This window comes from Malania oleifera, chromosome 1, assembly GCF_029873635.1.
Source record: "Malania oleifera isolate guangnan ecotype guangnan chromosome 1, ASM2987363v1, whole genome shotgun sequence".
In the NCBI taxonomy this organism is placed as follows: Eukaryota; Viridiplantae; Streptophyta; class Magnoliopsida; order Santalales; family Ximeniaceae; genus Malania; species Malania oleifera.
Genome location: NC_080417.1, coordinates 134,385,968 through 134,403,210, shown reverse-complemented (window position 1 = coordinate 134,403,210; position 17,243 = coordinate 134,385,968). Strand labels below are relative to the sequence as shown.

Below are 17,243 nucleotides of genomic sequence, written 5' to 3'. Positions count from 1 at the left end.
TGGTTTCCCTCCCTTTCATATGGTAGTGATGACTTCTAGTTGGCTGCATAACATAAAGTGATCAACGATGACTTCAGTTCAACGGTGAACATTAGATAAATCAAAATGATGAGTTATATAAGGGTTGAATTAGGAACATCAAGGTACCGGCTCAATCTAATGAATCAAAAAACCCCTTATTTTCTGGTCTTTTTGGAACTGGGGAAAAATTGAGAAAGGAAAGGAAAATAATAAGGATTTCATTATTTCATGCTTGGTTATCAAATAAAGTGAGAAAGGAAAAATACATCAAATTAATGAAATAAAGTTTTAATTTTCCACATTTTTACTATTTGATTTTTGTTAATTTTTAATAATATAAGAATAATTTTTTTCATTTTTAGTAATATTTGATATAGAAAGAAAATATAGTGGAAAGTTTTTCCTTATCATTTTCCTTTCCTTTTCCCAAAAAAAATTCTTAATCCAAACTAGCCCTTAATGGTAAGGGAAAATTCATTAGAAGAGAGAATTGCAATGAAAAATGAAAAAAGGAAAAAGACAAAGGAGGGAAGTTTCAGAATAGTTGTCCCTAAAGAATGGAGGAACAAAGACCCAGTTGAAAAAATAGCCCCGAATCAAATATGAGCAACTCCCTCACCAAACAAGAGGGAAGGAAAATTAAACCATGACGTAAAATCGTGGAACCCTAGCACCTTTACTCTACACAAAATTATTACATGGAGAAGAAAAAATTATTAATGTAGTCAGTTCTTTGTAGAAATTTTGAGAAGTTTTATAGTTTTATGTCCTCCAAATTCCCATAAGATTGCAGCTAGAATAACCTTGTTTCGACATTCAAGATGTGACTGCAATTGCTAGCAAATGGGAAGCTTAGTAAAGAAGAAATCTCATTGTGCAATGAGCAACACTGAGCAATAAATGGTGCAAAGAGCATAAAACAAAATGAATAGGAAGCATCTAACTTGTGAATAGTTAGCGTATCACAAATGAACATTAACCCAATATTTAATAGCATGGAATCTTGATCATAAATTTGAATGCGTAAATTTAAACAAATACAGCATAAAATTGCATCAAGTTTCGCACAAATTCAACTTTAAGGCTCAAACACCATGCTGTCACACACAACCCGAATTACATCCTCCCATGCCATGAAAATATTGAATTGGAATGTAATTTTCTAATTTATGATGGAGTTGGTGGTTGAGTAAGTTAAAGTAACTAGAACTTAAAAGTTTTTAGCTCAAGGTTCAGACTTGAGCATTTGCATGTTACCTTGTTTATTATAACTTGTGATACTGTGTAATGATTGGTGAGTGATTCTGTGGAGTAGTGGGGACGACTACTAACAAAGCAAATGAGGAGTTGAATATTTCAAGTCAAGTTGAGAAGTGATCCTCTTGCTCTTATTTTAACTGAAAGTACACAAAGCTAGGTTTTAATTGAGCTAGACCAAAAGTCCCCCTATTTCAAAGCCCACTAGCTTGACCCTTGCAGTGGAATTGCAGACAGGCAGACAGATAGATATAGAGTCTATTGGTCAGCCCAATCCCACTTGGATTTCTTAACCAACCCAACAAAACAACTTTGGGGGGTGGGGGGGGGCGCAGAAAACTCAAACATGAGGAAGAAAGTAAGAAACTTTTTGATTGTTTATCACCTAACTTCAAACCGTCAGTTCAAATATCAACGTACCCAGCTCCACGTACCCAACTCCCTTTTGTTTCAACTTTCAACTCAAGCACTGGACAATACTTCAATATATCATCAATATTGGTTCTATCTCTTCAATGTACTCCGCAGCCTCACTGCCGTTCCTCTCTCCCTTTACACTCCTACTAACTTTGCTGAAGACTATGAAGAGCACATAATTGGCACCAATTAATTTCTGAACACAGTATCGTTAAGATGTTGGTTTCCAACAAGTACCATAAAAAAGTGCAAGCTGTGTAGCCCAAAATAACACATATAATGGGATTTTGGCAAAAAAATGGTCTGAGCCATTTTTTCTGTTGCAAGAATCATTGCCGAAATGTTCTTTGAGTCGGAATTATTGCGTGAAGTGAGGAGACAAAGCTAGGTTTTATTTGAGCTGGACCAAAAGTCCCCTTATTTCAAAGCCCACTAGCTAGACACTTGCAGTAGAATTGCATATAGGCAAACATAGATAGATATAGAGTCTATTGCTCAGCCCAATCCCACTTGGATTTCTTAACAAATCAAACAAAACAACTTGGCCACTGGGGAGCGATGAAAAGTGAAACCTAAGAAAAAATGTAAGAAACTATTTTACAACATGCACCTTACCCAACATCTATTGTTCAGGAAATATGAAAGGAAACAAACAGAACCTTTGAAATCAAAAAAGTGGAAGCAACAATTGTATCTCTCTAGGCTCAAATTAAAGTAACATTTTTTCAATTCTCTTTTACTGGCTAAATTTATTGCTCCTTCTCAATAGAAGATTTTTAGCATTTGCTCCTATGTCTATATTCTTCCTTTGTTTGGTTTTTCTAAATAATAAGTTTCTTAGTCTTTTAAAAGAAATGGTTATCCATTGCATAATGACCTAATTTTTTCCTTTCGTTGTTTGGGTGTTGATCCTACTATATAAGAACATACTAATCAATTATCAGCTACTTCAATTATCCAAATGCCGACAGCTTCATAAAAATTCCACTTATTTAAGCAAGTTGAAACAAACAGTACGCCTACTTTCTAAAGTAAAATAGCTTTGTACATAAACTCTCCTTATAATATTAAGCACATCAATCATATTAAGAAAATCACTACCAATCTAAACTTGGGAACTCTATTTTCAAGATAAAAATAAATGAAAAAGGGAACCAAGGATGGAAGAACTTTGAAATTTATAAATGCTATACATTTCTCTTATTTCCCTAATCAATACAACAATTCAACTAATCAATATATTCACTGAAGTAATTAGGGGGTGAGTCGTGACAAACATCATACCCGTTAAAATTACAAAAGAAAAAAATAATTTAAAAAATAAGACAATGAATTTAAATATGTATGCATGGACTCCTAGCCCCTTCATAGTAATTCTTTTGGTTGATTCAAGACGCATATCCGCATGAACCGTTCTCACATTTAACTCCCGAGTCACATGCTTTGTTGCACTTCCCACAATGAAGATCATTGAAACCAACATTGATGCATTTACCACCACAACAAAGTTGACCAAAACGACACTTGTGCCCGCACATCCCACAATTGTTTCTATCTCGCAGGACATTCCGGCAATGACTCTTACAGCAAAAGAGACGGCTAGCACCATTGTTCGCAGAAACCCCATTGCATATGTTGCTACTAACCTCACAATGTGTGCCTTTCTTTACAACACTAGCCAAAAATCGACCCCTCAAGGATCCAGTGTTGAGGAACGGGGTGTCAATTACGTACTCTTCATAGTCTTCTGCGTCCTCGGTGATGAAAGAGGTCATTGGAGAGGGGGAGGCTAGTAATGTTAGAGGGAGGGTAAGGGTAAAAAGGATGGTTGTCAGTTGGATGAGAGTGGCAGCCATATTCACTACTGAAAGTTTTTGAGATGTTGTGAGGCTGAGGAAATGGAGGAGATAGAATGTTTGGGTAGGTCCGGTTGGTGGGTACTAGCCAAGGGAAGTGATGGGTATTTAAAGCTTTTGGTTGGGAATAAAAAATTCCTCTTGGGAAGGAATGGGAAGTTGTAATCCCACGATGTTCCAAGTCCTGAGGCCAAGTTGTCTTTGCATTGGTCAAAGTGTATATTGAGTGGGGTTTGGCAGCGCCCTATGGTCAAAATCTTAGGCAGCAGAGCAAAGACCTACCTACGTTTCACATGAAAATGTTGATTTTGTTCCATTTTCGTTTTGGTACGTCCATTAAGCGTCGTGTTTAATTTAGCTTCTTTTCCAATTCATAAAGTTAATTAAAGTATTGATCATTCAATTTTAGTATTGCACATAATTAAGAATGGTCTGCAACAATTAATCATAAGAAGAGTGACTTCTGCTAGCATTTTCTTGAAATAATTCAAATGGAAACTTATCAATAATTAAAATTTGATACTTTTGCTTCAAGGATTGTGATTTCTAATCTTAGAAATGCTAAAAAAAAAGAGTTATAAGATAATTGATGACTTACACATATTGTATTTGCTCAAACTTAATTAATGAGCCTTCATTAGTGGACTGAACACAATAATGACTGGAGGAGATAAAATTATATATGCAAAAGACATGAAAATATATCTTTTAATTTTGATGAAAATGATAAGTTAGACCTTACACTTTTAGTTAAGTTTTATTATAGTCCCGATACTTTTATTTTGTACATTTAAGGACTTGTCCTTATTAATTTTATTCGATTAAAGTTATCATCTATTCTAATTTAATGACTATGAACTAACAGCTGAAATTAATAGAATGTCCCTTCACTCTTGGAGATTCCCAAATGTTATTAGTCATGAAAAAATGTTAGTGTATTTTAATATTATTATTTTATTTATTATCTTGGAAAAGAGCATGTATTTTCGAATGGGTTAAGCATCTACATTTAATTAGGTCATCCATTTATATATCTCATAAATTCATAAGATTAATTATGTTAGTGCATCTTAAAATTAGGTGTACCTACGTAATACATATACATCTTATTTATTAAGTATATGGAGAATGAAAGGTCATTTTATGGCTATAAATAGACCCTTAAGGCATTAGCACTACATACCAATCTTTCCACATCATTCTTATTATGTCATCCTTCTTTCAAGTCTAGAGAGTTTGACAAGCAAAGAAAAGTGTTTGTTATGGAGCTTTGCACTGCTCCATTAGTGCAGAATTTGAGAGAGTCATACGATTTAAATTGGGGTGCTGTATCTTGAGAGAGACAACTCTTGAGGAATCCTACTGCAACAGTTCTGGCCTAAGCCAAAAACAGCAGAGGGCGTGAATCTCCTTAAAGAGAACGAGATATCCGTGTCTCGGCCTATTTGTGAATCGTGTTTATATTCGTATTTTTATTTGTGTTTAAGTTTTATTGTTTTTATTTTATTAAATTTCCTAACAATTTTAAGGAGATCAAAATATGAAGCCTACAGTTGAGAAACCGAATGAAAATGCTGAAGATCTCAACAAGCCTTTTCGATTTAAAGGAGTCCACTTCAAGAGATGGAAAGGCAATGTACTCTTCTACCTTAGTCTCATCAAAGTTGCTTATGTTCTCATCGAGAAGGATCCCGAAAAAAAAAAGAAAATTGATACCAAAAAAATGAATGAAGATGAGTTGGTCGATCACCACGAAAAATTGAAACAATATGAAAAACAGGAGTATAAATGTGGGTATTGCATTTTAAATTGTCTAGGCAATCATTTTTATGATTACTATGATACTACTTACTCATCCGCAAAGAAAATCGAGAAGCCTTTCCAAAATAAGTATAACATCGAGGAGGCAAGAGAGCAAGATGCAATTCTGCAAGAAAATGGTAATATCAACAACAGTAATACTACAAAGGTAAATTTAATTGCATTTGAACATAATACTTTGCCCACAAGTATACTTATACAAGGTTCGTTATAATTTGTGTTCATATCCTTAATTTTGATTTACTATTATTCAGATGGCTTAAGTAACATTAAATTATTAAAAATAACAACTAAGGGCTTATTTGTCAAAATGTAATGTCATCAATCAATTGTTGAAAATTTCACTTGTACGTTTGTCAACCATTTGAAAAATAAAATGGAGGATGGGTGTCCATATACATGATTGAGTCTATCACCCAATGGCTTAAACTTTTGAGTCAAAGTTGGTGCTCACCCATGTACATCAAGCCCATGTGAAGACACCTCCGACCCTAACAAGTGCTATAAAAGTTGACGCTTCGAATCGGGTTTAAGTGTTCATGTTTGTGTTTTTGCAAATGGAGGTCTCACGAAAGAGGAGCGTAAGATCCTAAGGATGCTGATACAGTAAATGAGCTGACTTACATGGTTTCCCTCCCTTTCCTATGGCTGAGTGATGACTTCTAGTTGGCTGCATAACATAAAGTGATCAACAATGACTTCAGTTCAACGGTGAACATTAGATAAATCAAAATGATGAGTTATATAAGGGTTGAATTAGGAACATCAAGGTACCGGCTCAATCTAATGAACCAAAAAAACCCTCATTTTCTGGTCTTTTTGGAATTGGGGAAATATTGAGAAGGAAAGGAAAATAATAAGGATTTCATTATTTCATGTTTGGTTGTCAAATAAAGTGAGAAGGAAAGGAAAAATACATCAAATTAATGAAATAAAGTTTTAATTTTCCACATCCTTACTATTTGATTTTTGTTAATTTTTAACACTATAAGAATATTTTTATCATTTTTAGTAATATTTGATATAGAAAGAAAATATAGTGGAAAGTTTTTCCTTGTCATTTTCCTATCCTTTTCCCAAAAAAAATTCTTAATCCAAACTAGCCCTTAATGGTAAGGGAAAATTCATTAGAAGAGAGAATTGCAATGAAAAATGAAAAAAGGAAAAAGACAAAGGAGGGAAGTTTCAGAATAGTTATCCCTAAAGAATGGAGGAACAAAGACCCAGTTGAAAAAATAACCCCGAATCAAATATGAGCAACCCCTTCACCAAACAAGAGGGAAGGAAAATTAAACCAGGACGTAGAATCGTGGAACCCTAGCACCTTTACTCTACACAAAATTATTACATGGAGAAGAAAAAATTATTAATGTAGTCAGTTCTTTGTATAAATTTTGAGAAGTTTTATAGTTTTATGTCTTCCAAATTTCCATAAGATTGCAGCTAGAATAACCTTGTTTCGACCTTCAAGATGCGACCACAATTGCTAGAAAATGCAAAGCTTAGTAAAGAAGAAATCTCATTGTGCAATGAGCAACACTGAGCAATATATGGTGCAAAGAGCATAAAACAAAATGAATAGGAAGCATGTAACTTGTGAATAGTTAGCCTATCACTAATGAACATTAACCCAATATTTAATAGCATGGAATCTTGATCATAAATTTGAATATGTGTAAATTTAAACAAAATACACCATAAAATTGTATCAAGTTTAGCACAAATTCAACTTTAAGACTCAAACACCATGCTGTCACACACAACCCGAATTACATCCTCCCATGCCATGAAAATATTGAATTGGAATGTAATTTTCTAATTTATGATGGAGTCGGTGGTTGAATAAGTTAAAGTAACTAGAACTTAAAGTTTTTAACTCAAGGTTGAGACTTGAGCATTTGCATGTTACCTTGTTTATTATAACTTGTGATACTGTGTAATGATTGGTGAGTGATTCTGTGGAGTAGTGGGGACGACTACTAACAAAGCAAATGTGGTGTTGAATATTTGAAGTCAAGTTTAGAAGTGGTCCTTTTGCTCTTATTTTAACTGAAAGTACACAAAGCTAGGTTTTAATTGAGCTAGACCAAAAGTCCCCCTATTTCAAAGCCCACTAGCTTGACCCTTGCAGTGGAACTGCAGACAGGCAGACATAGATAGATATAGAGTCTATTGGTCAGCCCAAACCCACTTGGATTTCTTAACCAACCCAACAAAACAACTTTGGGTTGGGGGGGGGGGGGGTGGCGCAGAAAACTCAAGCATGAGGAAGAAAGTAAGAAACTTTTTGATTGTTTATCACCTAACTTCAAACCTTCAGTTAAAATATCAAACTACCCAGCTCCACGTACCCAACTCCCTTTTGTTTCAACTTTCAACTCATGCACTGGACAATACTTCCCCTTCTGAAACTGAGAGATTAATATATCATCAATAATGGTTCTATCTCTTCAATGTACTCCGCAGCCTCACTGCCGTTCCTCTCTCCCTTTACACTCCTACTAACTTTGCTGAAGACTATGAAGAGCACATAATTGGCACCTATTAATTTCTGAACACAGTATCATTAAGATGTTGGTTTCCAACAAGTACCATAAAAAACTGCAAGCTGTGTTGCCCAAGATAACACATATAATGGGTTTTGGCAAAAAAATGGTCTGAGCCATTTTTTCTGTTGCAAGAATCATTGCCGAAATGTTCTTTGAGTCGGAATTATTGGGTGAAGTGAGGAGACAAAGCTAGGTTTTAATTGAGCTGGACCAAAAGTCCCCCTATTTCAAAGCCCGCTAGCTAGACACTTGCAGTAGAACTGCATACAGGCAAACATAGATAGATATAGAGTCTATTGCTCAGCCCAATCCCACTTGGATTTCTTAACAAATCAAACAAAACAACTTGGCCACTGGGGAGCGATGAAAAGTGAAACCTAAGGAAAAAGTAAGAAACTATTTTACAACATGCACCTTACCCAACATCTACTGTTCAGGAAAAATGAAAGGAAACAAACAACAGAACCTTTGAAATCAAAAATGTGGAAGCAACAATTGTATCTCTCTAGGCTCAAATTAAAGTAACATTTTTTCAATTCTCTTTTACTGGCTAAATTTATTGCTCCTTCTCAATAGAAGATTTTTAGCATTTGCTCCTATGTCTATATTCTTCCTTTGTTTGGTTTTTCTAAATAATAAGTTTCTTGGTCTTTTAAAAGAAATGGCTATGCATTGTATAATGACCTAATTTTTTCCTTTCGTTGTTTGGGTGTTGATCCTACCATATAAGAACACACTAATCAATTATCAGCTACTTCAATTATCCAAATGCCGACAGCTTCATAAAAATTCCACTTATTTAAGCAAGTCGAAACAAACAGTACACCTAATAATTCTTTTTTTTTATTTTCTAAAGTAAAATAGCTTTGTACATAAACTCTCCTTATAATATTAAGCACATCAATCATATTAAGAAAATCACTACCAATTTAAATTTGGGAACTCTATTTTCAAGATAAAAATAAATGAAAAAGGGAACCAAGGATGGAAGAACTTTGAAATTTATAAATGCTATACATTTCTCTTATTTCCCTAATCAATACAACAATTCAACTAATCAATATATTCACTGAATTAATTAGGGTGTGAATCGTGACAAACATTATACCCGTTAAAATTACAAAAGAAAAAAATAATTTAAAAAATAAGACAATGAATTTAAATCTGTATGCATGGACTCCTAGCTCCTTCATAGTAATTCTTTTGGTTGATTCAAGATGCATATCCGCATGAACCGTTCTCACATTTAACTCCCGAGTCACATGCTTTGTTGCACTTCCCACAATGAAGATCATTGAAACCAACATTGATGCATTTACCACCACAACAAAGTTGACCAAAACGACACTTGTGCCCGCACATCCCACAATTGTTTCTATCTTGCAGGACATTCCGGCAATGACTCTTACAGCAAAAGAGACGGCTAGCACCATTGTTTGCAGAAACCCCATTGCATATGTTGCTACTAACCTCACAATGTGTGCCTTTCTTTACAACACTCGCCAAAAATTGACCCCTCAAGGATCTAGTGTTGAGGAACGGGGTATCGATTACGTACTCTTCATAGTCTTCTGCATCCTCAGTGATGAAAGAGGTCATTGGAGAGGGGGAGGCTAGTAATGTTAGAGGGAGGGTAAGGGTAAAAAGGATGGTTGTTAGTTGGATGAGAGTGGCAGCCATATTCACTACTGAAAGTTTTTTTAAAATGTTGTGAGGCTGGGGAAATGGAGGAGATGGAATGTTCGTGTAGGTCCGGTTGGTGGGTACTAGCCAAGGGAAGTGATGGGTATTTAAAGCTTTTGGTTGGGAATAAAAAATTCCTCTTGGGAAGGAATGGGAAGTTGTAATCCCACAAAGTTCAAAGTCCTGAGGCCAAGTTGTCTTTGCATTGGTCAAAGTTTATATTGAGTGGGGTTTGGCAGCGCCCTATGGTCAAAATCTTTGGCAGCAGAGCAAAGACCTACCCACGTTTCACATGAAAATGTTGATTTTGTTCCATTTTTGTTTTGGTACGTCCATTAGGCATCGTGTTTAATTTAGCCTCTTTTCCAATTCATAAAGTTAATTAAAGCATTGATCATTCAATTTTAGTACTGCACATAATTAAGAATGGTCTGCAACAATTAATCATAAGAAGAGTGACTTCTGCTAGCATTTTCTTGAAATAATTCAAATGGAAACTTATCAATAATTAAAATTTGATACTTTTGCTTCAAGGATTGTGATTTCTAATCTTAGAAAGGTTAAAAAAAAGAGTTATAAGATAATAGATGACTTAGACATATTGTATTTGCTCAAACTTAATTAATGAGCCTTCATTAGTGGACTGAACACAATAATGAATGGATGAGATAAAATTATACATGCAGAAGACATGAAATATATCGTTTAATTTTGATGAAAATGATAAGTTAGTCCTTACACTTTTAGTTAAATTTTATTATAGTCCCTATACTTTTATTTTGTACATTTAAGAACTTGTATTTATTAATTTTATTCAATTAAAGTTATCATCTATTCTAATTTAATGACTATGAATTAACAGCTGAAATTAATAGAATGTCCCTTCACTCTTGGAGATTACTCAGCTCATTTTGACCCCAAATGTTATTAGTTATGAAAAAATGTTAGTGTATTTTAATATTATTATTTTATTTATTATCTTGGAAAAGAGCATGTATCTTCGAATGGGTTAAGTATCTACATTAAATTGGGTCATTCATCTATATATGTCATAAATTCATAAGATTAATTATGTGAGTGCATCTTAAAATTAGGTGTGTACCTACTTAATACATGTACATCTTATTTATTAAGTATATGGAGAATGAAAGGTCATTTTGTGCCTATAAATAGACCCTTAAGGCATTAGCAGTACACACCAATCTTTTCACATCATTCTCATCATGTCATCCTTCTTTCAAATCTAGAGAGTTTGACAAGCAAAGAAAAGTGTTTTTTATGGAGCTTTGGACTGCTCCATTTGTGCAGAATTGGAGAGTCATACAATTTAAATCGGGGTGTTGTATCTTGAGAGAGACCACTCTTGAAGAGTTCTGCTTTTACAGTTCATGGGCTAAGCCAAAAACCGCATAGGGCGTGAATCTCCTTAAAGAGAACGAGATATCTGTGTCTCGGCCTATTTGTGAATCGTGTTTATATTCGTATTTTTATTTGTGTTTAGGTTTTATTATTTTTATTTTATTAAATTTCCTAAAAATTTTAAGGAGATCAAAATATGAAGCCTATGGTTGAGAAACCAAATGAAAATGTTGAAGATCTCAACAAGCCTTTTTGGTTTAAAGGAATCCACTTCAAGAGATAGAAAGGCAAGGTGCTCTTCTATCTTAGTCTCCTCAAAGTTGCTTATGTTCTCATGGAGAAGGATCCCAAAAAAAAATTGATACTGTAAAAATGAATGAAGATGAGTTGGTTAATCACCACGAAAAATTGGAAAAATATGAAAAACATGAGTATAAATGTGGGTATTACATTTTAAATTGTCTAGCCGACCATTTTTATGATTATTATGATACTACTTACTCATCCACAAAGAAAATCTAGAAGGCTTTGCATAATAAGTATGATATCAAGGAGGCAAGAGGGCAAGATGTAATTCTGCAAGAAAATGATAATACCAGCAATGGTAATACCACAAAGGTAAATTTAATTGCTTATGAACATATTACTTTGCCCAAAGGTCTTTTTGCTAAAATCCTTCAATTAAAGCCTAAGAGAAGAAATATGGAAATAATAGTAGGGGCAACTCTAATCAAAAGAATTTGAACCAAGAACCCCCTTACAATTAAAACAAGCAAAACAACAATGTTTGTTATGTTTGTGGCAAAAGTGGGCATATTGCTCGAATTTGCAAATAATTGCAAGCATGTTACTACTCCTTTCGAATAAATATGGCTGTAATAATTGCATGCATGTTACTACTCCTTTTGATTCAAGAAGACCATAATGAACCCAAGAATAATGTCTTGGAATGTTAGGGGCCTAAATGGCCACGAAAAGAAATCAGACTAGTAATTCTTTGGACCTTAGGAAAACAGACATCATCGGTATTCAAGAGTCCAAAAACCCTGAGCTTTGTCAGAACACTATTAACATCCTGTGGAAGATCATTGGAATGGGCAGGCCTAGAATCAGTGGGGACAGCAGGAGGGATGATCATTATTTGGAAATCCAATCTTTTTCTGCAGAAAGGAATTAACAGAGGATCCTACTCAATCACCCTAGCACTTGCAGTCTAAGACAACTAGTTGGTAATAGATTCAGAAGTCTATGAAAAAATAAGCCATTTGGGAAGAATTGACAAAATAAAAAAGTCCTCATTCTCTGCCCTGGTGTATTTGCAGAGACTTTAACGTAGTCAGATTTCCCCATGAGGGGACATGAACTAGCAAAATTACCAAAAGCATGAATAAGTTCAGGGACTTCATCATTCATTTTGACTTTAATTGACATCCCTTTGAATGGTGAAGATAAAACTAAAGAGACAAGCCATGGCATGTTTCATGTTGTCAAACTATAATTAAAATTTTAATCTTTTACAAAAATCAATTAAGATTTCTCCCAATAAGACATGCATGCTCCGCAATTCATATTAGTCCTCACTATTAATTTCAATATCATCAAAATCAATTATAGGGCAACAAGATCAATATAGCAAATTTAATGAATTGGGTAAATTACATAAACCTCCCTAGCAAGTTTTCATAAAATGGTACTTGCTTAATGTTTTTTAAAAAAGAAGTATACTTCTACAAGGTTAGCTATAATTTGTGTTCATATCCTTAATATTGATTTACTATTACTAAGATGGCTTAATTAATATTAAATTATTAAAAATAAAAACTGAGGGCTTATTGGTTGGGAATGTTTATCGGACTAATTGGCAAAGATGGGCTATGGTTGCAAATGGAGGAATTGGATCAGGGCATGTATTTCATCTGCCTCCTTGGTCCTGGTTAATGGAACGAGAACAGGCTTCTTCCCTATAGCTTCAGAGGTCTTCACCAGGGAGATCCCTTCTCCACCTTTCTTTTCACTAAGAGCAATCCTTCTTTGTTTTGAAGATTTCTCTGCGATTAAAGTCAATCTGTACAAAGTTTTTTATTCCCCACTGTAGACCTGGATCAATGAGAATCAATGGCTAACCTTCTCTGCTGCAAGCTTGGTAAATTTCCTTCTACTTATATGGGACCCAATTAAAAGGAAAAAAAAAATATGGGACCCGATCATTGAGAGGTTAGAAAAGAAACTGACTTCCTGGAGATCATATATCTATCAGCGACAGGTGTCTTTACCCTTATTGTAAGTACTCTCACAAATACCCCTATCCATTACACTCAATTCTTCCAACCCCACTTTTGGTGGTTGCTAGCATGGAAAGGCTTCAAAGGAATTTTCTATGGAGGGCAATTCAAACTCTTTTAAGTACCCTTAGGTTAAATGGGACAATCTTTTAGTATTCCAGAAGTGGGTTTTAGGGATAAAGAAGATTCATACTCAAATCTTTGTTAGGCAAACGGCTATGGAGACTTGGTCAAGAAAAAGACAATATTTGGAGATTGAGTTTGCACCAAATACGCCAAGGATTAGGATTTCCCTTAGGTAAAATACGATGTCAACAAGGTGGTTGATAAACAAGTATCCATAGACTGTCAGTTTGCTTTGTATATGATTTTGAGAACATGAAGCAGCTTTGTGAAGGAAGGAATAGCACTAATATCAATAAACACACAAAATAGCTACATCACTAATCCAAAAAGCATTTGATAGAAAATAAACACACATTTGTGCCAACACAAGCAGTTGCCAACAGAATATGTTGTACACTTGTAACAATTAACTCAAACACTAGATCTAGAAGTGTTATTCTTTGCCCTCAGAGAGGGTAGTAATACATTCACTGGCTTAGAGGATGTTGTTGTAGTTTTGGATGATGGAGCATTCGCATGGGACCCTTGTAGTCTAGATGTTGATCACCATATTCATGCTACTTGTTACGATGCCAAAGTTAGTGTTTGTTACTTGTTCAAATAATTGTCTTCTTGCTTTCATTGTCTAACATGAAATTTCAATTGTCTTTGAAGCCATTGAATATTAGAGAGAGTAAATATGAGATTTGGCATTATAGGAGGAAAAAATGAGAAACATAGATCGATGTTCTACCTAGCATGCCGAAATTTAAAATTATATATTGATCATTTAAATAGAGCATATAATTCTCTATGATTAATTTATCATAGATAGAAATTTAAAAAAATAAATCCATCCAATCCCCAAAATAGATGTCATCCAAGAGCTATGGATTTGATCTTGAGATCAGTTACATTCTTTGAGCAAAAAGGTTATGAAGAGGAAAAATTTTCAATCTAAGCGAATGATTGAAACCAAGCTTACTCTCAAACTCTTGGAATTTGTTCCTCTTTTTTTAAATGGGAAATTTGTTCCTCTTTTTATTAGAGACGAGAGAACAACACTCCTTTAGATGTTAGAAAGAAGACAGATCCTCAAGTTTTATTCATGTAGAGTGGAGCTGATGTGAAATAAATCACATTAGTGTTCCTAGGTCAGAAAGATTGTAAGAAGTCTTATGCAAGTAGAAAGTAATATTTTAAAGATAGTCATAAGACTCATAACTTTTGATTTGTAGAGTTATATGCTCGACAAGATATGCATCAAAATTCTTGAATTAGATTTGGGTCCATCTTGAGCACCAAATTCAGCAATTTCAATAGTTCAATGACATTTTCTTTTGTTACTTATTGAATTTTTCCATTTATGAGTAATTCCATTTCTTATAGAAACAAAGTTAGAATTTTATGAGATTTATGAGTAATTTTGTTCATAATTTATGGCTTAATTTTATTTTTCAAAAATTTATGAATTTTCTAGAAAGGAATTGATTTCTCTAAAGTTTTTGGGACTGTTGATCGTCTTTACTACTTGGTTAATAAAATTTAATTTTTTGCCAAGTTTTTTGACAAGTAAGCTACATTTAAGTAAAGTACAATATGTAGAAGGTAAGTGTAATATCTTTATGCAAGTTTTTTTTTTTGGAAATTGATATCTTCAAAGTGTCACTGCTAGGCTGAGTGTGGACTTCACAACTGGCTCTCTATGTGGTCAGGACACTCCCAATATGCAGACTCGCAAGAAAACTACTATTTCCAAAAAACAAATGTCTTACCTTTCATGATTTCATGTATTTGATGTCACTAATATAATTTTGTTTACATCCACAGTTTGCCTTCCTTTTTTTTTTTTTTCGGTTTCATTTGCTTCTCTCCCTCCAGCCCAAAACAGAGAAGGGGAGAAATGGGCAATAGTGAAAGTTGTGAAACTGACAACAACTAGTAATATAATATTACAGCATTGCCAAACCCCAATTGGTATTCTGAAAGAAAAAGTTGAAGAACCAAAAGCATTACACAAGCAGGCAGGATCTAGTGGTGTTAAGTAGATTTTACTGGATTCTAGACCAAAGAAGATTTTTCTGGATTTAATTTAAAGACCATAAAATAGATTTTGCAAGATATTGATTAAAGACCAACTCCCTTATAGCTCTGCCGAACCCCAGTGGTCCGTTCTGACTAATCCAACAAACAATACTTGGCCTCAGGAATTGGAACAACTGCATGCTGTGGGACATGATATTACAACTTCCCATTGCCTACCAAGAGGAAATATTTTATCACCAAACCTCATACTTTATATAACCCCCAACCATTCCCATTGCCTTTCACCCACCAACTCAGACGTTCACAACCATTTCACCTCTCCTCCTCAGGCAGCCTCACAATCCTTCAAAACTTAAAATTCTCAATATGGCAGCAGCCACTCTCATCCAGCTCACAACCATCCTTCTCACTGTTTCCCTTCCCCTAACTTTACTAGCCTCCCCATCCCCAATTGCCTCTTTGTTCTCCGACGATGCCGAAGACTATGAAAAGTCTGTAATTGACACTCCATTTCTCAATACTGGATCCTTAAGAGGTAGGTTTTTGGCGAGTATCATAAAGAAAGGTGCACACTGCATAGTTAGCAGCAACATATGCAATGGAATTTCAGCAAACAACGGCGCAAGCCATCTTTTTTGCTGCAAGAGCCATTGCCGAAATGTCCTTCAAGACAAGAACAATTGCGGGATATGCGGGCATAAGTGTAAGTTTGGACAACTTTGCTGTGGAGGTAAATGCACCAATGTTGGATCCAATGACTTTCATTGTGGCAAGTGCAACAAAGCATGTGCTCCAGGGGTTAAATGCGAAAATGGTTCTTGTGGATATGCTTCTTAAACAAATCAAAAGGACTTCTACCCTACAACTAATTAGTCCATGCATAGATATTTCATTTTTTTATGTATATTTATTGGGTACAGTTTGTGATTATTTCACTTTAATTAATTGCTTACATGAATGTATTGGTTACTTGGATTGTATTGATTAGGGAAGTAACACCAATTGATTATGCATAAACAGTATTATTTGCAAGATCAAAGATTTCATTATTAGTTTTAATTTTTTCATGAAATAATCATAATTATTTGTACAATGAATTCTTTTCTCTTCACTTTCCTTTTTATTTTTATAGCTAGATATGACTTCTAAAATTTAAAATAGTGGTGACTTCTCAAGACAAATGTGATTGGAGTGATCTGACAAGCACACAAGATTGTCTGACAAAAACTCTCTAATCATAGCACTACTAAATGAAAGTGCATATTTTACTTGTTCTTCCTCTTGTTGGTGGCTAAAGGTCTTGTTTTCTTCATGCATATTTTTTTGAATGATAATGATGAATTTTATTAGAAAGGGAAGAAAAAGTAAGATGAAGAAGAATAAGAAAAGGAAGGGAAGCTGGAGATTAGTTGCCCTTTAAGGGAAACAAAATAATAACCAACAAACCTAGAAATTAAGATCAGCCCCAGGCCCTAAAAATCAAGAATATAAGTAAGAGAATTCCATGATTTAGCAAACTTGATCCGGACAAAATACAATATCAACATTGATAAAATGTGAATCAATAGGTCCTCAGTCTTACAATTTCAACTCTACATATTCCACATTTTTTTTTGTTTGGCTATATATATATATATATGCCAGAAGGATAGAAGCCTATCTTTGCAAAAAGAATTGGGCAACAAGCATGCATGATACTACCCTCATGGAGAGAAGAAAGTGCAGCATATTGTAACCTTTGCTCCAGCCCAAAACAGGAAGAAATTAAGGTAGGGAAATGGTCGGGTAAGTTGGATTTTGAATGCATGACAGCTACAAGTAACATATTAATTAATTATCATAGAACT

At 34.4% G+C, this 17,243-nt stretch overlaps 3 protein-coding genes across 3 annotated transcripts; 1 reads left to right on the top strand and 2 right to left on the bottom strand.

Annotated features, from left to right (window-relative positions):
• Nucleotides 1–2,855: 2,855 nt before the first annotated feature.
• LOC131158110 (protein GRIM REAPER-like) lies at nt 2,856–3,678 on the bottom strand. The gene has a single exon (XM_058112723.1). It carries the CDS (start codon nt 3,549–3,551, stop codon nt 3,084–3,086), a length of 468 nt encoding a protein of 155 aa, XP_057968706.1. The 5' UTR covers nt 3,552–3,678; the 3' UTR covers nt 2,856–3,083.
• Nucleotides 3,679–9,133: 5,455 nt separating this feature from the next.
• Nucleotides 9,134–9,520, bottom strand: LOC131149109 (protein GRIM REAPER-like). Its single transcript, XM_058099213.1, has one exon. It carries the CDS (start codon nt 9,518–9,520, stop codon nt 9,134–9,136), a length of 387 nt encoding a protein of 128 aa, XP_057955196.1.
• A 6,242-nt stretch (nt 9,521–15,762) lies between these two features.
• Nucleotides 15,763–16,233, top strand: LOC131149104 (protein GRIM REAPER-like). Its single transcript, XM_058099199.1, has one exon. It carries the CDS (start codon nt 15,763–15,765, stop codon nt 16,231–16,233), a length of 471 nt encoding a protein of 156 aa, XP_057955182.1.
• Nucleotides 16,234–17,243: the final 1,010 nt, after the last annotated feature.

Excerpts from the sequence above, each read along its gene's own strand:
- LOC131158110 (XM_058112723.1), bottom strand. The coding sequence starts at position 3,551 with ATGGCTGCCACTCTCATCCAACTGACAACCATCCTTTTTACCCTTACC.
- LOC131149109 (XM_058099213.1), bottom strand. The coding sequence starts at position 9,520 with ATGACCTCTTTCATCACTGAGGATGCAGAAGACTATGAAGAGTACGTA.
- LOC131149104 (XM_058099199.1), top strand. The coding sequence starts at position 15,763 with ATGGCAGCAGCCACTCTCATCCAGCTCACAACCATCCTTCTCACTGTT.